At 30.7% G+C, this 25,660-nt stretch overlaps 8 protein-coding genes across 8 annotated transcripts; 3 read left to right on the top strand and 5 right to left on the bottom strand. All coding sequences in view use genetic code 12, as the record gives it.

Moving 5' to 3' along the window:
* On the top strand, positions 1 to 2,226 carry RJT21DRAFT_44687 (uncharacterized protein). Its single transcript, XM_064884607.1, has one exon. The coding sequence runs from the start codon at positions 133 to 135 to the stop codon at positions 2,158 to 2,160; it is 2,028 nt and encodes a 675-aa protein (XP_064737030.1). The 5' UTR covers positions 1 to 132; the 3' UTR covers positions 2,161 to 2,226.
* On the bottom strand, positions 2,226 to 4,720 carry GLC3 (1,4-alpha-glucan branching enzyme). Its single transcript, XM_064884604.1, has one exon. The coding sequence runs from the start codon at positions 4,398 to 4,400 to the stop codon at positions 2,292 to 2,294; it is 2,109 nt and encodes a 702-aa protein (XP_064737029.1). The 5' UTR covers positions 4,401 to 4,720; the 3' UTR covers positions 2,226 to 2,291.
* On the bottom strand, positions 4,721 to 6,607 carry ARP4 (Arp4p). Its single transcript, XM_064884608.1, has one exon. The coding sequence runs from the start codon at positions 6,484 to 6,486 to the stop codon at positions 5,041 to 5,043; it is 1,446 nt and encodes a 481-aa protein (XP_064737028.1). The 5' UTR covers positions 6,487 to 6,607; the 3' UTR covers positions 4,721 to 5,040.
* RJT21DRAFT_121465 (uncharacterized protein) lies at positions 6,526 to 8,386 on the bottom strand. Its single transcript, XM_064882105.1, has one exon. The coding sequence runs from the start codon at positions 8,348 to 8,350 to the stop codon at positions 6,728 to 6,730; it is 1,623 nt and encodes a 540-aa protein (XP_064737027.1). The 5' UTR covers positions 8,351 to 8,386; the 3' UTR covers positions 6,526 to 6,727.
* A 30-nt stretch (positions 8,387 to 8,416) lies between these two features.
* On the top strand, positions 8,417 to 10,891 carry RJT21DRAFT_44671 (uncharacterized protein). The gene has a single exon (XM_064884603.1). It carries the CDS (start codon positions 8,630 to 8,632, stop codon positions 10,478 to 10,480), a length of 1,851 nt encoding a protein of 616 aa, XP_064737026.1. The 5' UTR covers positions 8,417 to 8,629; the 3' UTR covers positions 10,481 to 10,891.
* Positions 10,892 to 12,791: 1,900 nt separating this feature from the next.
* Positions 12,792 to 13,637, top strand: RJT21DRAFT_107605 (aquaporin; the record flags this gene model as incomplete). Its single annotated transcript, XM_064879855.1, has 1 exon — positions 12,792 to 13,637. One exon carries the CDS (start codon positions 12,792 to 12,794, stop codon positions 13,635 to 13,637), a length of 846 nt encoding a protein of 281 aa, XP_064737025.1.
* A 279-nt stretch (positions 13,638 to 13,916) lies between these two features.
* Positions 13,917 to 16,414, bottom strand: RJT21DRAFT_44666 (uncharacterized protein). Its single transcript, XM_064884602.1, has 2 exons — positions 14,573 to 16,414; positions 13,917 to 14,545 (listed from the first exon to the last, which is right to left on the bottom strand). Exons 1-2 carry the CDS (start codon positions 16,287 to 16,289, stop codon positions 14,355 to 14,357), a joined length of 1,908 nt encoding a protein of 635 aa, XP_064737024.1. The 5' UTR covers positions 16,290 to 16,414; the 3' UTR covers positions 13,917 to 14,354.
* Positions 16,415 to 17,911: 1,497 nt separating this feature from the next.
* Positions 17,912 to 23,478, bottom strand: RJT21DRAFT_140766 (DEAD/DEAH box helicase; the record flags this gene model as incomplete). The annotated part of the gene is made up of 2 exons (XM_064883380.1): positions 17,912 to 18,019; positions 18,590 to 23,478. The coding sequence occupies 2 exons, from the start codon at positions 23,476 to 23,478 to the stop codon at positions 17,974 to 17,976; spliced, it is 4,935 nt and encodes a 1,644-aa protein (XP_064737023.1). The 3' UTR covers positions 17,912 to 17,973.
* Between the last annotated feature and the right edge of the window lie 2,182 nt (positions 23,479 to 25,660).

Here is a 25,660-nt window from a genome sequence, read left to right as displayed (position 1 = left end):
AAGGTCGTTTATCTCGGGGTAAGAATTATACAAAAAACAATAGTTAAATAATTATATACGAGACTATTTTTTATCAATTAGACGACGATCATTAGTGTGTAATTATTTGTAATTTATCTATTGTTAGTAGCTATGGCTGTACCTTATAATCATCTATATTCTATGCAAGTCCAAGGTCAGATGACTCCTGTGTCTGACGAAGCCATGCAACAACAACAGCAACAACAACAGCAACAACAACAGCAGATTCAGCAACAACAGCAACTACCCCAACAGCAACAACAACAGCAGCAACAACAGCTACCCCAACATATCCAATATACCAATTCATTACCTCAAGTTTATTATACTAATCAACCTCAACTTATGGCCCCTCAACAAATACCTCAATATCAAGTACCTGTTGGAAATATTCCAATGAATCAAGACAGATTCAATAAAGATGATCCATTAGTATTTCAAGGTCAAACTCAAATGAGTCAATTTCCTTTACAACGGGGTATATCACCTATTTTCCAAGAAACTACAACGATGATGAATCCTCCTAATATTCCATTACCTATTGAATCTCATCAATTTGTTCAAAATAATCAACCTCATGTTCAATTCTTTAATAATCAAGCTTCTAATTCATATTTTAATTTTGGATTTGGAATGAATCAAGGAACATTTCCAAGACCAAATGAACGACCATCAGAATTCTTTTATAATCATCAAATTCCAATCGAATCAAAGAAAGAAATTAAATCAGAAACTCCTACACAAACTAAAAAGAATTCAAGACCAAGAATAAATAAAATAAGTAAAAATGAAGCATCATCTCCTAAACAACCAAGTGTTTTAGGAGAACTTTCAATTGAAGATTTATGTAATCATTTTCGAGAAATTCTTAAAATTGAAATTCCTGGAGATAATTCTTCAGCAGCATTTCAATTATCTATGAAAACAGAATTAGAATGTCAATTATTTGATATGTTTGTTAATAGGGTATCAACTTGTATTGATGTATTTTTACCACAAGAAGTATTTAAAAAAGTTATACCATATTTAGCACTTTATGATGAAACTAATATGATAATTGATGCAATATTTTGTTTAAGTTCATTAATGTTACAAAGAAGTTCTCCCGATAAAGTTGATCCATCAACTCCAATTAAATATTATCATCAATGTATTAAATCTGTTAGACATTATTTAAGTATGCCAGGTATAGAAAGTAGTGATACAGGTATTATATCAAGATGTTTATTAAGTACAATTTTATTATGTATTTATGAATTATTCTTTGTGGCAATTGATAGTACTTATGTTAAAGGAGCTTCAAGTATTTTATCATCTATTTTACAAAAACATAATATTCAACAAAATCAAAGTTTACTTAAAGAATCACCCTTTCATCAAACATGTTTTTGGGCCATGTTTATTAGTGATTTAATTTTATCTTTAAAATATCATTTACCAAGTATGTTTTCTGTTGAAAATTTTTGGAGATCATTAGATCCATTATATTTTGAAAATTTTGATAGAGGCTATCAAATTAAAAATAAAGAATCAGATATTTCTTCATTATTAATAAGTAAAGAATGTTCACTGTGGTTTTTACAAAAATCACTTTTAAATTTTAGTGAAGTTAATGAATTTAATAATCAAGTAAATGTTATTTCAAAGGAAGATTATGAAAGTAATAAAGCATTCCATGATTGGTTAAAATTAAAGACATTAATTGATGATTATGAAAATTCAATTCCATTAGGTTTAAAACCAGTAATTTATCGACCAGTTTCAAGTGAAAGAATATATCCTATTGTTTATTTTAAAGATGAAGTTGCAGCAATTATTGGATTAAATCTTAAATTATCAAAAATTGCCTTATATGAAGCATTAGTTCTGAAAACTGATACAAATAATTCAATGGTTATACAAGAATTATCAAAATATTCATCTAATTATTGTTATAAATTAGCTAAAGATATAATTGGAATTATGAAAACTTATGATGCAAATTTATTAATTTGGCCAGTTAATGTTCATACAATTAGACAAGTAGCTCGTTATGTATTTGATGATTCAGAAGCATTTAAAGGTTTAGAAGAATTAATTGAAAGAATGATATTTACTTGTAATTTACGATTACATGATAAAATCTTTCCTAGTCAATAATCAAAGGTTTTATATTTTATATTTGAATTATATTTTAATTATATTTTATATTTTATATTTGTGCTTTTATAGTTTTATGTGTATTATTAATATTAAATTAATCAGTTAAATATTTTTTTTAAAAATTTGAACTAGAAGACTTTGTCTTTAAGTTGTAATACTACAGCTGTTCTAGATGGGAGATAAATTTGGATAGAATTAGATCTATCATTCCAACGTTCATTGTTGGTAAAATATTCATATGGTATACCTTTATCATTAGTTTCTTCAACTCTTTGATGTCCACCAAATTCTTTATCATCAGATGATAAAACTAATACATAAGTACCTGAAGTTTCAATTCCAACTTTATAATCAGGATATGAATTCGAATGATGAAAATTAAACGCAAATAATAAACCATTTCTTTCAAAAATAAGAACTTTATCACTTTCATGTTTTAATGAAACATAAGCTTGTGGAGTATCTAATACTCCATATTTTGAATCTAATGATAACATTGCTCTATCAAATTCAAATAAAAATTTATATCTTAATAAATCATCTCCAATAAGATTAAATTGTCTTCTAGCATAATGATAAGATTCATTATTACCAATTCTTGGAAAATCTAACCATTCAGGATGACCAAATTCATTACCTTCAAAATTTAAATATCCTTCACCTCCAAGGGCAAAAGTAAGTAATCTAATTAATTTATGTAAGGCAATACCTCTATCAATTACAGGAGTATTTTCAGTTAATACTGACATATTTGTATACATTTCTTTATCCATTAACCAAAAGGCAATTGTTTTATCTCCAACTAATGCTTGATCATGAGATTCACAATATGCAATACATTTTTCTTTATATCTTCTATTGGTTAAAGTATGAACAATATTTGCAAGATCCCATTGTTCATCTGATAAATGTTTAAGAATTTTAATCCACATATCAGGAATTGCCATTGAAAGTCTATAATCAAATCCTATACCACCTTCAGAAATTTTTAAACAAAGTGTTGGCATTCCACTAACATCTTCAGCAATTGAAATAAATTTATCATCATTATTATCAATTTCATTTATTTCTTCTAATAATTTATGAGCAAGCATAAGATAAGTTATTGCTTCATCTTCAACCCAATCAGGATTAAAATATTCATTATAATCTCCACTAAATCCAAAACTTAAACCATGATGTTTATATAACATTGATGTAACACCATCAAATCTAAAACCATCAAATTTATATTCATCAATAAAGAATTTTAAATTAGATAATAAAAATCTTAAAGTTTCATGATTGGCATAATTAAATAATCTTGAATCCCATAAATCATGATTACCTTTAGCTCCACCATGAAATAAATAATGATCAGTTCCATTAAACATATTTAAACCATCTTGAACATTTTTTGAACTATGAGAATGAACAACATCTAATAAAACTTTAATTCCTAAACCATGAGCAGTATCAATTAATTCTTTTAAATCATCAGGTGTACCATAACGAGAAGAAATTGCAAAAAAATTAGTTACTTGATAACCAAAAGATGCATAATAAGCATGTTCCATAATAGCCATTAATTGAATAGTATTATAACCTAATTTATGAATTATTGGTAAAACATTTTCAGTAAAATTCTTATAAGTTCCAACTTTTGGTTCAGGAGTTGAAATTCCTACATGAGCTTCATAAATTCTAATACCTTCTTTATTATTAAATCTTGCTCGATTATTTTTAAAAACATATTGTTCATGTTTAGGAGGATTCCAAAATCTACCTTCATATAAAGTATTTTCTTTAGCTGGAGTTGCTCTTCTAAGCCAAGGATCTAATCTATAAATTATTTCACCTGATGGAATTTTAATAGCAATTTTATATCTTGAATCATGTTTAATTGCAAATTCATTATTAATTGAAGGAATTGTTAATGACCATAAACCAAAATCATTAATTTTAATTAATTTATGACTATTAAAATTCCAATCATTAAAATCTCCCACTAATGAAACTTCTAATACATCAGGAACATATTGAGTAATAATTATTGAATTATTATCCCAATTAGCATGTAAACCATAAGTATTATAAGATGAAGCAAATTTAATTAATGATCCTTCAGTATTATTTAAATCTTTATACCATTTTTGAAATTGAAGTTGACGATTAATTAAATGATGAGAAAATGGTTCTAACCATGGATCGATATCTAATGCGGGCTTAATGAGACTCCTATTATCAGTTCCACTCATTATTAAAAAAACTATCAGTAACTAATTAATGATTAATGATTATTAAAAAGTAAGTAATTAATTAACAATTGAGATTTATATTTATTTATATATATATTTAAAATATATCCCTACAATTTAAATTATGCTCAACAATCAACTAATTGCTGGATAATGCTTCCCTACCACATTTGCCAGGCACCTGTTTCTGGGCTACATCCCGCACTAATCTTACCCACTAAAAATTCCCACACCGACAAAAGGGTTTTTATTTTTGTGCCCATCATCTTTGTGCGATTGAGGCACACCACCATCCCCACCATTTAATTTGAATGATACATAAAAAGTTACAGGTATCTATTATACGTATGTAACAATTTTATTTACGTAATTCTATTGAGAATATACTAGCTAACCTACAATTTTATATTACATTATACTTACTAAGTATTTTGGTTTTAACAATGAATTTATCATTCAATTCATAATTTCATGTATTATTTAAAGTTGCTCTACTTTATTATCGTGGTTGGCACACGACTTGGTATGTCTTATCATTTTGCAACTCTCCTAGATTAATTAATTAATATTAATATTATATTTGTGATTGTGATCGTTATTGTTACAGTTACAGGTTTATTATTACACATTCTATATCATCTTATCTAAATCTTTGATTCAAGATTCTTTCCGGTCCAGCTTCTTCATATTCTTCTTTGCTAACCCACATTTGATGAAATGTACCTAATGATGCAAGAACACTACCACCAATCCAAGCTTGATTAACTCTTTCACTACTATTACCAACTGCATGTAACCTTATCTTTAATCCAGGATTAGAATTAGATAATTCATTATATAATCGTTCAGTTAATTGCGGTATTAAAGAAACTCCCCCAGTAACAATAATATTATGAGCAACTGAAGCTCGTAAATCTATATCAATACTTGATAATGTATGAGTAATTAATTTAGATAAACCTCGAACTTCCAGTTTAGATTCAGAAGTTTCTTCATTACCAGGTTGAGGAGTAGATTGATTAGATTCTGCTTTACGAATTCTCTTTAATGGTCTATAATCATCATATTTACTCTTAATTGAAAGTTCTCCACTATTTGGAGGATATTTCTTAGATAATGATTCATCATTAAATTTAGTAATTTGAGGATCAAATATAGATTCAGCCAATTCAAATCTTTCTCTACCTAATTCTAATGATTGACCAGTTGGAAATTCAAATAATCTTTTATAAGTATCTTGAGAATAAAATTCTTTTAATGATTGTGCTTGTTTTGGATTTAATGTAGTTAATTTTCTATCAGGAACTTCTAATACACTTTCTTTAAATTCATGCCATATTTTATTCTTTTGAAATTCATCAAATGATTCTGTTATATTTTCTGGTAAATCTCTTAATTCATATTTGGCTTCATTAGGATAAATTACTGGAGTTTTACTTTTAATTTTATAAGTTCCTTCAACTTTAAGATTTTCTTTTGATTTAATTAAATCCTTAATTTGATCATCTAAAAATCTTCCACCATAATTTGTTTTCATTGAATTTTTAAGTAAACATATTCCATCAATAACTGGAGTTACACTAACTGAATCATGACCTAAATCAACTACTAAACAATTAGGTCTACCTTGTTGAAACGAAACACATGTTGGAGCTTTTGCTAAATATAAAGCAGGAAATGAAAATGTTTCATAAAATGTTTCAACAAATTTTTGACGATATTTATTATCAGTCCATACTGGTTCAGTAATTAAAATTGGTTGTTCTTTAAAATCAATCTTTAATATTGAATTAAAATAATAAGAATATTGTTCAGTTGCTGCATCCCAATCAATTATTTCTGAATCTTTCATTATTGGTTTAATATCGAAATTTGATCGAGGAACTCCAATTGATTCTCCAAATAATTTCTTATTATTCTTTTTATTATTACCATTCTCATGAATTCCATAATATGATGATACAACTACTTTAGGAAAATCATCTCCTGCGTATCCTAATCTAGTATTATATGATCCGGGATCTAACACTACGGCATTTATTTCATCTCCTCCATACACATTGGTACTATTATTAGTGGATGACATATTGTATTGTATATTATTATATTTAACTAGTGTTTATTGCTGGACTAAGACTCGTTCAACTGAAAAAAAAATTATAAACCAAATCCGTTTACACACTATTTTTTTTAGTGTGTGGATGGAACGTGACTGCGAGAACGTGATGTATAATGTCCTACAACAACTACAACTACAACTCAACTATGAACTATAATAGATGAATATTTATAATGTTATAATGATATATGATATATGATAAATAAGTTTACAATAATTTGGTTTCTGATTCAATAAGGTTAATTAATAATTCAGCTTCAAGTCTCTTTCTACCTTCAATTACCCAATCATCAGCTAATTTTCTTGACCATCCCTTTAAATTAGTTACTTCTTCAACAGCAATATCTAAATCACCTTTAATTAAACTATTTTCAACTCTTGCAATGACAGATTCAATATCTTTACCATCTGGTTTATTACCTTTAACTGGTAATAATAATTTTGAAAATATAATTGAAGCTAAATGACCTAATAATCCAGCATTTGGTGGTAATAAAGAAGCTGATCTTAATTCAGGGGCAAGTTGTTCCCAACGACTTAATAATTGTGCAGTAGTTAAAATAGATTGATTAGATTCTTTTGAAAGTAATGGTTCTAATTCTTTTAATGCTAAATTTATTACTTCATCATTAGTAACTTTTGATGCAGAAGTTAAATTATCAACATATGGTTTAATTGATTTTGGATTATCAATAGCTTCTGAAGCAAATAATAATGATTTTAATCTTGTTAAAGATTGTTGAAGAATAAATCTATTATGATTAGCAACTAATTGATTTTCAAAACCTTCAGCAAATTTTTCTAATTCATTTATTCTAGTCGATAATTTTTCTAAATTAGCTAATTTACCATTTCTTTCTTCATTAATTCTATCAGCAATTAATTTTTCAAAACTTTTGGTTTGTTCAATACGAACCATAGAGACAGCATTTACAGCTGCTTGAGAAATAGCTTCTTTAGTAGCTTGAACTTCTTGACTTAAACGTTGATTTAATTTCTTTTCTAATTGAGCCTTTTCATGATTAAATTGATCTAATAAATTTTCAGTTAATTCCAATTCCTTTTTAGTATAAGAAGATAATAATTCAGTTTGAGATGATTTAAGTTTATTTTGTAATTCTTCTTCAAATTTATTAGTTAATGCATTTAATTTAGTTGATAATGCAGTAATATTATCATTTATAGATTTTATAAAATTAGATTTAGCAGGACCTAATTGACTTGCATCAATTGATTGAATTAATGTATTAAAAGAATCAATAGTATTTTTAAGACTAATATCAACTGATGATGCAACATTTTCACTTATATTAATTAATGGTAAATGTTCAATATCCTTTTTAACACTTTCAATTTCAACGGGTTTTTGAAGTTGAGCAGCAGGAGTAGTGGTATCAAAACCTGATTGATGTTTAATAGTTTGTTTAGTGGCATTATATATATCTTCACCTCTTTTAGTAATTTCTTGAGTTGTTGGAACTTTTATTGAAAATAATTTTGATTGAAGAGATTCAAACCCTGATTTAATATCTTCTACTGAACCTTTTTCAATAAAATCAATAATTTCTTCATAATAAGGTAATTGCCTATCAATAACAAAATCCAATACTTTTTCATTCTTTGTTGCAGCATATAATGTACCACCATAAGCTACTGTACCAAAAAGTGTAACATTAAATAATAATTTAAAAATTGAAAATCCCTTTTCCTTTTCTACTTTTGGTGCAATTGGAGTTTTAATTTCTTGAAGAATTCGTGAAATTCCACTGAAATTTCGACTTCTTAATGCATTGGTCTTTGCTAAACTCTGGTAAGCCCTTCCCTTTAACATTTCCAAATTATTTGTATATTTAAATTCCAATAAATAAATAATTTGTTACTAGTATTAATATATATAAATCGAAAATTTGTTCATGTTCGCGAAAACGATTGGTTAAAGTGAGGGAGTGAAGGAGTTCGGGCGGGTGGTTCCTTTGCACGTGACCACAGTTATCCCGAAATATTTCAGTGAGTATCAATTAATAATTTCCATCCACAGACTCAGCCATAATCATAATCATAACTATAACGATAGTTAACAGTAGATAGTTTATTAGAAATATAATAAATCATGTCGATCCAATCAATTGGATTAATTCCTCCTCAACCATCCACAGTTAGAGCCAATACAGTTCATCTTTCTTATGATAAAGTTCATGATAGAATAGTTTATCCTAATGGTAAATCAATTATTGTTAGATCAGTTGATCCAAAATCCAATGAACCAATTTTACAATTTATTAAACATGTTCATCCAACAACTTGTGCAACTTTTTCTCCATCAGGGAATTATGTTGCATCAGGTGATGAATCAGGTAATGTAAAAATTTGGGAAGCAATTAATTATGAAGATAAAGAAATTGAAAAATTAAAAGTTAAGAGTGAATTTCAAATTCTTTCGGGTCCAATTAAATCAATTGCATGGGATAATGATAATAGTAGAATTATAGCTGTTGGTCAAGGTAAAGAAAAGTTTGGTCATTGTTTTACTTGGGATAGTGGAAATTCAATTGGTGAAATTCAAGGTCATTCAAGTACAATTTATGATGTTGATATTAAATCTCAAAGACCTTATAGAGCTGCAACAGTAAGTGAAGATAAAGCATTAGTATTTTTTAATGGTCCTCCATTTAAATTTGATAAAAGTATTCGTGGTTATCATACAAATGCAATTAGAAGTGTTAAATTTTCTCCTGATGGGAAATGGTTAATTAGTGTTGGATCAGATAGAATTATTACTATTTATGATGGTAAAACAGGTGAATATATTAATAAAATTGAAAAGGCTCATGAAGGAGGAATATTTGCAGTTTCTTGGTTTGAAGATTCTTTAAAATTTGTTACAGCTTCAGCTGATAATACATTAAAGATTTGGAATATTGAAACTTTAAAAAGTGAAAATCAATTAGGATTTGAATCAGAAACAAATATAGATAATCAGCAAGTAGGAGTTGTTGTAACTAAAGATTATATTATTTCATTAACATTTAATGGTTATATTAATTATTTTACAACTGAAAGTACCAGACCAGTATTAATAGCTTTAGGTCATCAAACTGCATTAACTTCATTATTATATGTAGATAATACTATATTAACTGGAGGTTCTGATGGAAGTATTTTTAAATGGAAACAATTATCAAATCTGTTTGATATTATTCCATCTAAATTTGGTAATGGTCATAGTAATTATGTTGCCGATTTTATTCAATTAGATCAAAAGATTTATTCTATTGGTTGGGATGATAAACTTAAACAATGGGAAAATAATTCTGAATCTAAAAGTGTCCTGTTATCTCAACAACCAAAGGCTTTAAGAGTAATTGGTAAAAAATTATTAATATTATTTGAAAATCGAATTGAACTCTTTAATTTATCATTAGAGAAAGAAATTGAATTAGATTTAGAATTTTCGGCTGTTGATATTGGTATTATTGGTGAAGATAAAGTATTAGTAACAAATTTAAGTAATAATTCCTTGAAGGAATATACTTTAATTGATAATAAATTTATTGAATCTACTACCAATTATTCTTCTTTAAGATCTCCTCCTGCAATTATAAGAATTTCTCCTGATGGTAAATATGGAGCTATTGCTGATAATACTGGGAAGTATACTTTATATGATGTAATTAATTCAACAGTTGTAACAACTCGTTGGGCTTTCCATAGTAGTAAAGTAATTGATGCTAAATGGACTTCAGATTCTAAATTTATAATAAGTGGAGGTCTTGATACTGGATTATTATTATATTCAGTTAATAAACCATCTAAAGTATTGAAATTCCCTCTTGCTCATCAAATAGGAATTTCTGGTCTTGAATGGTTGAACTATGATCCCGAGGCTAAAACTGGTTCCTTTGCAAGTATTGGTCTTGATGGATCTATAAAAGTTTGGAATGTTGATTTCAGTGTCTACTAGATTTTGATTAGATTTTTTTTTAATAGATAAAACTATATTAACTAATGATGATATTAAACAATATATATATAATATAAGTCACATGGCAAGTACGGGATGCTTTACATAATGTTTTATATATTCACGAGATGTACAATAATATCAATAATTATTATCAATCATTCAATATATGAGCGTCTTCCTTCCCCGAATAAGTTTGAATCCAGAAACTTGTAGATCAGTAGATGAATAGAAAAGATTGACGATTGAAAACGAAGCAAACTTTGAAGTATTGGATACAGCAGTGGCATATTGTAGGATAATCCTAGGAAAGCAAGAATCGAAGAGAATAAGGAGTATTAAATATTTACATAGCTTTTGATTAATAATAAAATGAATAATTATACCGTCCTTAGTGAAATTAAACGAGATCAACTAAGTGAATAAGCAAACATAGGGATTTAAAGGATTCTTGACTTTATATAAACCAACGTATACTATATAAAATAGTTTAGAATACTGATTCGATAAACAAATAAATTCTTCAACATAGGATCAACTGAGTTTTATTACTATTAATATATACAAAGATAACGTATTTTAACACAGCTTATATTTGAAAAGCTCGTAATCTTAAACTATACTCTTACAACAAACTACAATGAGTTACATTTAAATAGAAATATCATAAATATATTAAGGAAGTCATAACGACAAACCTATACAACCTAGGGTTAGTAAAGATTAGCCTAAAAGTTATAATCTTCAGACAGAATGAATGGACCGGAGTCCAACAAGCTTATAAAGATTAGTTAGCCTTTATCTCCCCCGTCGGTCTTGATATGCCGACTCTAAGGAATCAGAACAGAAGAGCACTTGTGCCAAATTGTTATTTGGGAAGAAACCTTAACTGGAGTTACAGTCGGAAAAGAAATGATTCGAGAGCTCCATATAGGATGCCATTCAATATGCTTCTACGATATATGCACATCAACGAAACCTATATCCACTTATCATACCCATAAGGATCTTTCTAACTATATCAATTTTATATATGATGTGACATAATAATTTATTTGGTACTTCTGATATATTTCATTTTTGAAGGGAAATATTGGTAGTTATTTATCGAATTTTGGAAATAATAAGAATGTTGATAATTTTCTTAGAACTGTAAATATAACACTATTAAAGATAGGTTATGTAAGTAGTTAGTCTAAGGAATGTTGATGTAGAGTTTGATTAAGTGAGGATGAGCAAAAGTGGTATATTGAGCATATTTACAATAGCTAATAATTCCCGATCAGAGAAAGGTCGTGAATAGTGACAATTTTTCGAAGCACGTGAAATCTAGAACATGTGATTTTGGGGACGTAATTTTGGGGTCGTGACTTCGGGGTCGTGTGTAAGTTTGAATATCGCACGACATCCGAAGGTCGCACGTGAAAATGGAGGGACTTTCGGGATTTTTGGACCGAGATTCGCATGTCAGATAAGCCGCGCAATTTGATGTCGCGGTGCATGACGCATTCAGCAGAAAATAAGTGTTATAGGTATGATACATTACACAATACAAAGCGCATGTCTCATAACTGTTTCAGAATCCCAGTAAGAAAGATATAAAAGCTCTCTCATTTCTCCCTAAAATCTATCCTCTTTAATTCTTAGACAATATACAATATTTTATAGTACAACGCGGCATTTAATAGAGTATAACAAAGGAAAACCAAAATAAAAATAAAAAGAAATTGACCTCTAATAGTTGTCAATTAAGAGTACTCAATATGTTTCTTTGCAACTATACCCATTTAGACCATTGCAAGTATAATTACTTGTGGGGGATCCATGCATTGTTTGACCATTTGAATGAATAGTGTATTGTTCACGTAATGTATTACTTCATTATTTGGTATGTGGGTCTCGCATACTTCTAGTTCCATCCATGATCAGTGAATGATGGACAATAAGGGCAGGAGTGTAACAAAAGAGATTTCTGGCTCATATGTATGCAACAAACTTTTGCGCGGGTTTTCTAACTAACAACGTTTCTAAATTTAACTTTTTTATTTTATGAATATTTTTTAAACTATTATTTTTAACGAATTATTTTACATCCTTAAATTGATTAATTTGTTTTTTTGCAATTTGGATGAACATCAATTCGTACCTGTCCATATTACAAAAATTTATATAAATAAGAGTTGAACCCTCGTTTGAGTTGCATCCAACATGTTCGTAATTTTAAATTTGTCTTTACCTTGATTCTTTAGTATTAAATCAGTTTGTATTTATAACTGAAGAATAGTCCATTCGCTTATCACATACATAAATAATGACTGCTGAATTCGATCACGAGGCTCAACAAACTGTTGAATCCTATAATCCAAAATTAGATACTGCCATTATTGAATGCTATGATCCAAAATTAGATACTGACATTACTGGTTCTCCATTAAAAAACCATTTAATTGCCTTTTTAGGTGAATTCTTTGGTACGTTTATTTTCTTATGGGTTGCTTTCGTTATTGCCCAAATTGCCAACCAAGACCCAAACATTTCAAAAGCTGGAGGTGGATCTAATCCTCCACAATTAATTATGATTTCCTTTGGTTTCGGATTTGGTGTTATGATGGCTGTTTTCATGTTCTTCAGAATTTCTGGTGGTAACTTAAACCCAGCTGTTACTTTAACTTTAGTTTTAGCTCAAGCTATCCCACCAATCAGAGGTGCTATTATGATGGTTGCTCAAATCATTGCTGGTATGGCTGCTGCTGGTGCTGCCTCAGCCATGACTCCAGGTCCAATTGCCTTTGCTAATGCTTTAGGTGATAGATGCTCTAGATCAAGAGGTGTTTTCATTGAAGCCTTTGGTACTGCCATTTTATGTTTAACTGTTTTATTAATGGCTGTTGAAAAGCATAAGGCTACTTTTATGGCTCCATTTGCCATTGGTATCTCCCTTTTCTTAGGAAATTTGATCTGTGTTTACTACAGTGGAGCTGGTTTAAACCCAGCCAGATCTTTTGGTCCAGCCGTTGCTTCTAGATCGTTCCCAGACTATCACTGGATTTACTGGGTCGGACCAATCTTAGGTTCCGTCATTGCTTTCTCCATCTGGAAGATCTTCAAGCTCTTAAACTACGAAACCTGTAACCCAGGTCAAGATGCTGATCACTAATCTACTCTACTTAACAACATAAACAATTTTAATCGAATTGTTGCTTGTTCATATATAATTACTTGCATATCAAGATTTACTTCTTAATATTCTTTGTATGTATTTCGAGACCCTGTCCAAATTTGGAAGAGTCCACCTTAATAATATTTTAAAATTAACTAACCGTAGTCGGTGACTAATTAGATCTCCACTATTTTTCGTTTGTGATGACTCTCACTTAGAGGGTATTTATTTGGGGGGTGGTCATCGAAGGATTTAATTTAAAAAAAAAAAACCCTAGATTTTTCTCGTGGTTATGAGCCAATAGGTATATACGAACACTTACGCTATAAGCACACTATATTAGAAGCTTAGTATATAGTATATATTGGAGCTTACAATATCTCCCAATACAACTCTGTTCATTACCTTAATCATACCATCTACTGGTCTGCATTATCCAATAAGATACAGACCATTTTAGCGGGTATCTGACTAATGTATTACTCCTTCCCAATTAGGTATAATTTGACACATGCACCACAAAATCAAAATCACTACAAAGCGAGCCGACTTATATATAGAAACTAAAAAACCATAATAGACATCGATAAAATGAAAAAAATTCGACAATAACCAGAACAATAGACTTATAAAATTATTAACAATAACATGGCAATCAATAATTTGATCTATCTGTATCTGCAAGTCACGTGTATTCTTGCTTTACTTGGTTAATTAATTCTTAGTTAAATTCATATCACTCATTGTAAAGAGCAAGTCATCATCTTCGAAATCATCAGGTTGAGAGTTGTGATGGTGATGATGGTGGTGTTGATGTAAATGATGATGCAAATGATGATCATCTGCCTCATGCTGTTTCTGTATGGTGGAATGGGCCTTTTGTTGATCTTGTTCATGTTGTTCATGTTGTTCATGTTCATGTTCCTCTTCATGTTCTTGTTTAGATACTTCCTCAGTCTTAGTATTATCGGATTCACTGTTATCTTCATCGTCATCATCTTCATCAAACACATTCTCATACCGAATACTCTTTTTGTAAACCGATGGAGTTGTGGCCATACCTCTAACACTGTCAGTCTCTTGATGTAAATTAGTATTGGCATGAACTGTAGCTCTTGAAACAACCGGTGTAGCTGATGATGAAGACTTCAAAAATGTACTATTACCACTATCAGATCTCTTCTCTGGCGATAAGGATCTTCTAATCTCATTGGCTATTGGTGCTGGAGGTGGAACAAGCATAGGAGATCCAGAATACGAAGTCTCTGCTCCTGTTCCTGTTCCAGTTCCAGCACCAGATCCTGTACCAGTTCCACTTGGAGTTCCTGTTGAAGGAGATCTTTCCTTTAATCGAGAACTAATGGAAGGAATTGATGCTGGTGGAGAAGCCATAGAATGTGAACTCTTACGACTTGAACCTCGTGATCCACTAACTCCACCACCCATCCCAATTCCAATTCCACTAGCAGTAGCAGAATGTAAATTCAAACTAGCATGAACACTCTCTCCTAATTGCTGATGTTGACTTCTAAGTGATTGGAATCTACTTAAAGTATCACTTGCATTTGCTGATTGTCCACTCCCACTACCAATAGCTCCAAGAATTCCTACCCCTACTCCACTATTAGTTGCATTATAAGACGAAGAAGAGAATCGAAGATCTGTAGTACTATCAATCATTCTTACAAAATCATTAATATCATCATCCATATAAAGTCCACTTAATGGAGCTCCTCCTGTTGAATTGGTCAGTCCAGCACTAGTCCCTAATATATCATGAGATATAGTAGTACTGGTTCCACCACCTCCACCACCACCAGTATTACTATTGGCCATAGGGGTACTTTGTTTAATACTTGTATTAGAAAACCTTCTACTGGCTCTAGATCCAAAGGATGATGAGAATCGTGGAGTGTTGGAATTGGAATTGGAATTTATATCCGTAAATCCTGTATCATCATGAGGTAAAGTTGAACCATGAGATGACGAGATGGATCGAGGAATTGAGCCTACAGTTACGCCACCTATTCCTGCTGCATTAGAATTAGTAGCAGTACTGATAGGGATAGTGGCTGTATGACTTAAGGAAGTACTACTTCTTGGATTTCTTAAAGTAGCAGCCAATGATGCATTGGACGTAGACTTATTACTAGTAATAGATACTTTCCTTTCTAAGGAGGAACCTCCACTACCAATAGGGGGTGGAGAATTTCCAATAGAGCCTACTTTAAATGGTTGAATAGATGGTCGTTGTTGTTTCTTCGTACCGGGAGAGTTCTCTCGTAACATCTCTCGATTTGCACTGGAACATGGAGATACAGACATGGATACTGCACTGGAGATGGAGAGTCGTTTATTGATTTTAGTTTCTTCTTGTTCTTCTTGTTCTTCTGGTTCTCGATCTTCATCTTCTTGTTGTTCTTGTTCTCCTGTGTTGTGATCAATATGATCAATATGATCTATATCAAACTTGGCTCTGGGTCCATGGCCAGAGTCCATAGTAAGAAAGGCAGATGATAAGACTTCTTCATTGTCAATAAGATCGAATTCGTAATGATTACGATATGCTACCGATACCTTAAGACTACCCAAACTTGTTTGAATAGGTTGGAAATGCTTTTGTTCCAAATGAGACTCAGTCGTCAACATTTGATGAGGAATAATCGATTTGGATAATCCTATTCTCCCCTTAGAACTTATAGGAAGAGATCCATCAAGGACAATTTAGATAGTGGGGATCATTTAATTTTTCAGCTAGTATAGATATTAGCCTGTGTGCAGGAGAGCAGATTTACTATGTAAAAAATCAATTTTCACCTCGCAGGACAGAACTTGGGTGCATTTTGATTTTCCCATAGTTAAGGGTGCAAGTTGAGTCGTTTATATGCCGTACTAAAAAAATAGTCTAGTATAATTTAGATTGACCAGAAATTTTTATGAAGTGAGCTATGTAAATGTTTATTAACAACATAAGTAAACTACACTATTATTGATATGCAACATTTTAATGGTTTTTAAAGTACATATGTTATTTTGGTTATAGTTTCACCACGATCCATTTGAGTATGACTTTCAATTGTTACGGATTCACTAATTAGACATCATTGTATTTCTCATTATGATTAATATATTAATTACTATAATGTTATACAGCCATTGCAATTCAATGACTTTTAAGCTGGTTTTGATAAGATTCGTTTAGTATGGACTTGGGTCACTAGGTACACTTGTTTCAGAAGGTGATTTATTACTATTTGTGGAGCAGTAGTTTAATGGTCAAGAGTTATAAAGTAATTAGTGTAATATTATCCAGATAAGGCAATTCAATGACTTTTAAGCTGGTTTTGGTAAGGTTCGGTAGCTATTGCTTTTGGTCACTAGGTGCACTTGTTTAAGGTGATTTATTACTATTTGTGGATCAGTAATATAATAATCAAGAGTTTTAAAGTAATTACTATAATATTGTCCAGTCAAGGCAATTCAATGACTTTTAAGCTGGTTTTGGTAAGGTTAGGTAGCTATTGAGTTTGGTCACTCGGTGCACTTGTTTAGCACTCTAAGTTTTAATGGTATAGTTTGCTGGTGTTGATTGTTGGTAAATTTGGTATTTTTGTATATTAAGGGTTGTATTTAATATAGAAAGATCATCTTTTTCTTTGGAAGTTATTTCAAAAGATGTAGAATGTAATTAGATAAGTTATATATGTATAATTATTTTAATAAATGATTTGGTTCACATTTTATGCTCTTCTCTAGTTTGTAATAAATTTATGATTAATGTAGATTTGAATTTTTGGTCGTGCGTAGAAATTGTTAGCTGTAATTTTTTAGTGAGCAGAAAATTAAATTTATATTTTAAAGTATAGTAATTAGAGTTAGATAAGTGGCACTATGTACAATTGCTAAAGTAGTAACATTGGAACGTAATGTAGTTTAGATATTAGTTTGGAACATAATGTAATTTAGACATTAGTTTGGAACTTAATGCGCTTTAGAAGTAAGTTTGGAACATAATGTAGTTTAGATATTAGTTTGGAACATAATGTAATTTAGACATTAGTTTGGAACTTAATGCGCTTTAGAAGTTAGTTTGGAACATAATGTAGTTTAGATGTTAATTTGAAATTATTTAGATAGAACTAATACAATTTAGAATTAAGTAGTAGAATTTACTAGAAATTTAACAATAGCAAGTCAAGCTAAGTTAGCACTGAAGATAGAATTGGTTTAAATAGTAGTAATTAATGAGTGTTGTTAAATGTAGTAGTAACATAAGTAATCTTGTTCTAACTATCGGAAAGCTAATAGAATTTAATAAATATAGATATTGTTGTCACATAATAGTTGTATTTAAGGTGACTTTAATTAAAGTAAAGGAACTGTAGGATGGAAGGTAGAACAAATTAATTAGAAATATCATCATATGGAAATAGTAATTAAGTAATTAAAGAGTAATATAGAATGTCTATTAGATATTATAAGTATAGTTTTAGAGGTTATACTGAAGGTAACTTAATGATACTTTAAATATAAGTGTTATTCAAGGATATTGGAGGTACCCAATTGGAATTAGAAATAACTTCAATAGTATTAGCTGACGTATCAGTGGTATATGATATAGTTAAAAATGTAGAAGTAAGTAGCGCTTATTTTACAAGTCTAACTAAAAGTAGTGTTTATTAGTGATATGAATTAGAACAAGAGTCTAATGGATAGTAATCTTTAATTGGGAAAGTAATAAAATATACTATTGGAAGTAGCAGTAAGCTAGCAATAACTTTTATTGAGTATAGTAGAAAATATATTTAACTTGTATAAGTAATGATTAAGAGAAAGTAATGATTCTAAATGGAAGAAGTGAAGTTAAGTTAGTTAGAAATATATTGTAATGTTAAAATTTATACTAGAAAGAATTTTACATACATATATAACTATAATTTTATACTTACTTTAATACCATTTTAGTCTTCTTATCCAAATGGTAATGCATTATGCTGGTTTCCTCTTCTTTCACTTGTTGGATCATTATATATATGAAGTACATATACCCATATGTCCCTCGATATTCACTTAATATAACTTTAAGAAAATCATCGTAGCTGTGAAGTATCCATATTATTTCTTGATTCCTAAACATCTTAGATAAGGTAATAAAACACAAGTCTATATTGTAATAGCCAGTCAAAAGAATGAAACTTAGTAACTGTTCCATCATGCATTCACCTTGATGCATCAAGTGGCATCTTTTGCATGCTCCTTTAGTTTGTTTCTGTCTTAATCTATCTTCTAATTGTTTCATTTTTTCCTCTTTGACATTGTTGTCCATCAGCCATCCTACCTTACTACTTACTCCCCTCCAACCATTAATCACTTTAAGTGTTGTCAGGAAGTTTCTCCTTTTAGTTGTATCAGCCCCAAGCCTATTATTTGGCTTGGGGGTATACAATAGATTATACAAATCTTGACTTAATTCTTGAAAAGGGATATTATGATGAGTTAAGTTCAACTGTTTGTTGAATCTTAGTAATACACAGCTCTTCATTTTGGCTCTAAACAGCTCCTGATGTACATAATTAACTACTATATTTCTTAGTTCTATAGCCCTTTCTATATTATCCTGATTAATATAATTAAGTAACTTTTTGGAGGAACTCAAGACATATGGAATAAGGAGTCCCATAGTAAATCTGTAGTTGGGACATTCTATATTGTGGGTTTCGTGATTGAGTCCACATCCATAGCAGATCACCTGATTCCCAAGACCACGGTAATAGTAGTGTTGGAAATTATAAATTAAGGCATTATCAATTCTTAATTCATCCTCAAACTTAGCTTTTTTAAAACGTTGTGGATCCATCATTACATAGATATTATCATTATATTTCTGGAGTACTGAAATGACCGATTCATCTGTTTGAAGATATAATGATTCATCTGCTGATTGGTTATTTAATATCCGCTGTTGTTTGGAGGCAGATTGGTATGACTGTGTTTCTCCTCTTCTTTTCAATATTGGTCTTGTTGAATCAAAGGTTGACAAAGGTGACTGATATGTGTTGGTTGTATTGGACAGACTACCTGCAACTTCATTTATTGATGATTGAGCTAAAGGTATGTTAAATAAAATTCTATTGCTAGCTGGTTTATTTAGTGATCTATTAATCATACTAGGTGGAACTTGATTGACGACAGGCAAATTATCAAACCAGTCAGTAGTGTCTGTCTCATCCATTGTATTATCAGCTTGTGTTTCTACTTCAATTGGTCTATCTGTTTCTACTTCCATTGGTCTATCAACTTGTGTTTCTCCTTCAATTGGTCTATCTGTTTCTACTTCAATTGGTACTATCGGTTGTGTTGGACCATTGCTTCTGCAGACACTGCACAACAGTACTTTGAGTTCTGTGCACAGTTTGATTTCCAATTCTTGGGACCAATTTTGAACCTCCGACAAACATGTAGGTGACATGAGTTTCTTTTGAAATTCATCTTTACTTCTATTGGCTACAAGAATCAAATCAACTGTCGATGCCTGCCCATCTCTACCAGTCCTACCACTGGCTTGTATGAGAGTTTCGGCGTCATAGCATTGGTCTCCAATAATTAAATATCTAAGTGATGTTATGTCTAATCCGGTAGTAAACCCAGTAGTAGCAATTACAACTCTTAATTCACTATTGTATACCTTTTCTATAACACTCTCTTTATCAGCGAAATTTAACTTGGAATGGAACATTTCACAATTAATACCAGCCTCTTTGAATTCTTTATGATACTCTTGTACCTTTCTTATAGTGGGTAAGATAACAATACTAAAAGGAACTTGTAATACTTTTGATTTAATTATTTCAGCAACTTCTTCTTCTCTTTTGACAATGGTTTTATTAAGTATTATATTTGGACGAACAATGGAAGGACTTTCTAATCTAATTAGCCTTTTGGGATTTATCAAACTGTTCAATTCCCTTTCATATGATTTAGGGTATGTCGCTGACACAAAGAGCATTTGAAATCGTTTGCATTTAGCAATTTCTTCATTTTTGCTCTCTCTATATTGATGATACATAAAGTGGGCCTCTTCAAATATAATTCGACGTACTGACATATGGTTGGAAGCTTCAATGGTTTCTATCAATTCATTACTAAATAGTTCTAATTGTACTATTAGCATATCATATGCTGTGGTGTAATTAATAGTACCCTCATAAATTAATGGTACAACTCCGTAACGTTTTAGATGTTCTAATATATCAAATCTCAAGGAAATAAAGGGTACTACAACTACTGAGACTTGCCTTTTGCTACTTGGAAACACATAGTTTTCCAAATAGCTGGCAACCCCATATGTTGCTGTCTTTCCCTCAGAAGTTCTTAAACATATAGCTATAGAGTTATTTCTAAGAACCTCCAAGGTAGTAACCACTTGTATTTCTCTAGCTGGAAAATTCAAAACCTTAAGATAAGCGTCTTTTACATCCGCAATGCTAACATCTTGCCATATTATGTTTGAACTATTAACTTCGGGGGTTACATGATTAGTCAACATCTCATACCATCTATTGCAAACTTTCCTTTGGAGTAAATTGTTACTGACATTACTTCTGCTTTCATGATTATAACCGTAATTGACCAAGGCCGTTGTATTGGAATGGTTGCTCATTCTATTGATTTCACTGATTATTTGTTCAACTTTATTAAAGTCAACAACTAAAGAGTGAACCAATGAATGTAACCCTTGACGCATTTCTCTTTGATTTAACCCAACACCATATGCCTTTGTGATGTTTCGAATGGCACTCAATCCAAGGTCCGGCTTAGCTCGACCATTAAGTGATATGAACAACTTGGTAAAATACTCTCTTTTAATATATTCAACATTATTAGCGGCCCTGATTATTGGATCTTCTACATCTAGATCCTCTTCTTCATTCTCTATTTCTTCGATTTCCTGAACTAAGTCTTGGTCTATATCTGAATTAACATGTCTATTAGTACGTTCTTTTGTATAACTAGTACCCTCAATAAACTTGAGTCTAAGCTCCAACAATATATGCCTTGTCAAATGTAAGTATAATATGAGATATTGTCCGGTTTCCACATTCAAGTATTTAGTAATAGCAACTATAGTATTGTGACGGTCTAAATTTTTGGAGTAGGTAGTTCTGAATACTACATTTTCTTCATCAAGAATTACATTACTAGGTGAGTTGGAGTGGTCCTCGATTCTCATAGTGAGAATCTCTGGAGACCTATAGGGTGCTCCGCACCCAATAATAATAAGTAGGTAAAGTAATTCTTGAATCTTGAGTATTCTCTTGAACAAAGCAACAGCAGAATGAACATTTTTGACTTTATTTTTTTTGAGTAATAGTTGAAATTCAGAATTGCTATAGCGTTTAAATGTTTTTCGGAGACTGAGTTTCTTATTATACTCCTTAACTATATCTGAATATTTAACACCATTGAAGAGATCAGGACCAAATATATCAACCAACTCATCTTTAATTGTAGTAATGCAACCTTTTCTCATATCATTCAATAGTTGCAATGAGACAATCTTACCGTTAATTCTAAAAGCATCTGTTCTGGAACCTACTTGTTGACAATTCATCGGAGTCTGAGGACTAGCTAAATCATGTTGATTGAACAACCATTTAAGACTGAAATAACCTGCACTATGTTCAATGTTGGGAGACTTTAATTCCTGTTTGAATGCTTTAAATTCTTCTTTAGTAATTTCATGTATAATGATTAATTTGGAGAAGAATAATACGCTGCAGAACATAGTCCTTCTCACTGAGTTCGAGACAAGACTATTATTCTGCAGCATACAACTAAGAACAAAAAGGTCTAGAACTGTTCTCTCAACATTAACTTTTAAAAGATAATCTTTTAAGAACATAGTGCAGAACTTGTCGAAGTCCTCTTTCGAAGTTACCTTAATATCTAAATGGAATAAACTTACTTGAAGGAAGGTCACAGTGGCTTTAACATAATCATTAACCGCCCCTCTACTATAGTGTGACTTTAAGAACACTTTGGTAGTATTCAAGTTTTTCTGAAACTCATTAAGCTTGTCCAAGTGATCCTTTGTAAAAAAGCTTCTTACTAAACTGGTAAGCTTTTTCTTACCGGCTTCATCTTCTGGAACTTCCTTGTAAAGTCTCATTGCCCTTTCAACACAAAGTAATGATAAGAATTTATCCTTATTCAAGTCCAGTAAAATATTTTCCTGAGTTAAATTCTCATAGATATCAATTGTAGTTGCTTCAATTAAAATTGATGATAAACGGCTACTGATTCTAACAGGATAACCCAGCTGCTGCAGCAGGACTAGCATTTCATGATTGGCTTCAGGATGATATTTCTTGACATGCCGATTGAAATACTTTAACCCAATAAACGAAGAGTCACAAAAGTTACAATTGTACATGTCAATTGGTTGGACACCCGGAATAGAGACATTGGTAGACAATCTGTTGGTAGTAATGTCTCTCTGCAATTTAGATTCATCTAAAAAGAAGGGTTCCAAACTCTCATACTTCGCTGCCACATTACCCTCCCATCCAGGAATATCAGTGATAAGTCTTCTGAACTGCTGCATGTTCGGAATACTTCTGAATTCATTGGCTTTCGGAATAAAGACAAAAGGAATTCCTGGAGTACAGATGTATCCGTTAGAGTTCAAGGTTTCAAGAGTTTGATTAGTGGCTTGGTCATAAAGTGACTCAACTACTTCATCTTCACTTTCGCTAGAGTGTTCGTCGCTGAAGACTTCTCCATAATATGGAATGCCGTGGTTAAGAAAATCGCGTTCAGTACTATCTGTGGTAGACATTGTTGGTTTAAGAACTTTGGTTATGATAAACGTATCTGATCTTAGTTAGTGTTATATCTATCTGGTTTGATGTTAAATTTTTATTTTTCTTTGAAAAAGCTTTGAAATATTTTCATTCTAACTTTTTCCTTATTTAGGTAAATGGTACACACTACGCATTGATTTAAGTTCGTGCATAAAAATTAACTTATTATATTTATTTAGACTTAACAGGTTACTAATTAGATGATACAGTGCAGACGGTTATTAAAATATATTAAATCAAAGTATTGCAAAAAATATTATTGACAATTAATAATACTCGCTATGACTATTAATAGAGGGATCAGGTTTTCTTATCTGAATTATTTTACGAACTGTTATCTCTTAATAATAAATTAAATAATTATAAATTAAATATTAGTATTTGTGAATATTCTAAATTGATGTAGTAATAGTAAATTAAATAGAAGTAAGATCAGGACAGCTCAAATGGTTACTTTCAAAAATAGTTAACCAAGTAGTTCGCTAGGTGGACAAAATTAGGGGGCTGGACAGAAAAAAGTTAATACTGGAGAAGGCAAAAGCTGCAAAAAAATACTGTCCGATTTTACTAGTTGAAAGAAAATACTCAATAAATTGAAGGCGAGGAAAAATTAGGGAGGGTTTGTCTAGGCGGGAAAAAATACTGATTGAAATTGACAAGGTATATTCTGGCTGATTGCAATAGAGTTTATACTTAACTGCTTGGAGCTCAGAATGAAGTATATGGTATAAGGTGATGTAGTTAAGATATTTCTACAGTTTGGTAGTACTCACATTAAGGTGGGTGAAGTTACAGGTATTTAGAAGTTTTCTAGTATGTGCGAAAGTATTGTTCTCATAGTTAAGGAATGCTTAAAACAGTCGTCAAGTATCACTTTTATTAATGGTATGAGGCTGATATTTTGGCAAGGTTATATTGACGTTAGAATACAAATAATGTTAGAAGAAGAGCTTATTAGCATTAAGTTTAGAGTGTTTGGATTTAGGTAATTTAACATAGTTAAGAGCACATTTAAAACAAGTATCACTTTTATTAATGGTATGAGGCTGATCTTTTGGTAAGGGTATATTGAGTTTAGAACACATGTACAGTTCAAAGAAGAGCTTATTAGCACTATATTTAGAGTGTTTGGATTGAAATTTTACATAGTTAAGAACACATTTAAAACAGGCGTCATTGGGTATTTTTTGTAAGTGTATTGAAAAAGTGAAGAGTGAGATTGATTTATAATGGCAGTGTTTAGTTATGGTTGGGATATGAGTTATTGAGGATTAGTAGTGGTGGAGTTGGTTCTAGCATAGTCTTAGTAGAATATGCTTGTAGCGTCTCAGTTATGTCGTAAAAAAAATAGCGAGTGTCGAAAAATTTAGGGAGCATTTAGCTAGCGAGAAAAAATAGGGAGGGTTTGGGTAGGCGCGAACTTTAAGAAAGCAAAAAATTAGGGAGGGTCGAATTAGCGCGCAAAAATTGTGATCGAAAAATTTACAAGTATTTGCCGATTTGGCAGTAATATATTTAGAGTTAACAGAAGTAAGTAATATTATTATAAGATTAAGTGTACTAGAGGCTTTGGGGTGATATAATGGTTGATTAGTATATCCGTGCGTTTATTGAGTTAGAGTAATGTGTCTAGAAGTAAACTCTTAAACTTATATAAAGTTAAAGGATATTAAAGATTGTATATAAATAAAAGCAATTTAAGTAAAGGTTATTGAAGAGTGTAAACAAAGTGTCTTAGGTCAGGTTGGTAATATATTTATCATTAGAAGTAAGTCAAATAATGGTTTTATAAATGGTAATAAGATATATTATAGTTAAGTTAAGTATAGGTAGTGAAAGTTTTATAAGTATATTTACGTGTATTTTAAAAGTGATATCAAGAAATTTTATAGTGATAGAAGACTCTAAGATAATGCTACATATATATGAGTAATAATGATGACGATAGTTGACACGTAGTAGTGTTTTGGACTAGGATAAGATAGTATATTAGAAATGGAAAGTATAAGATATAAGGTGTGTATAAGATGTGGTAAAGTTAAAGGTAATGTTAAAGTAGGTATATATTTAAAGTATACAGGGCATTTGGATGTAATTAGTAACAAGTTAAGTCATGTTAGTATAAGTAGTACTGAGATATGATGTAGATAAATAAAA

Source organism: Scheffersomyces amazonensis (assembly GCF_036850825.1).
Source record: "Scheffersomyces amazonensis strain UFMG-HMD-26.3 chromosome Unknown RJT21scaffold_5, whole genome shotgun sequence".
Lineage (NCBI taxonomy): Eukaryota > Fungi > Ascomycota > Pichiomycetes > Serinales > Debaryomycetaceae > Scheffersomyces > Scheffersomyces amazonensis.
This window is presented reverse-complemented; position numbering and strand designations above follow the sequence as displayed.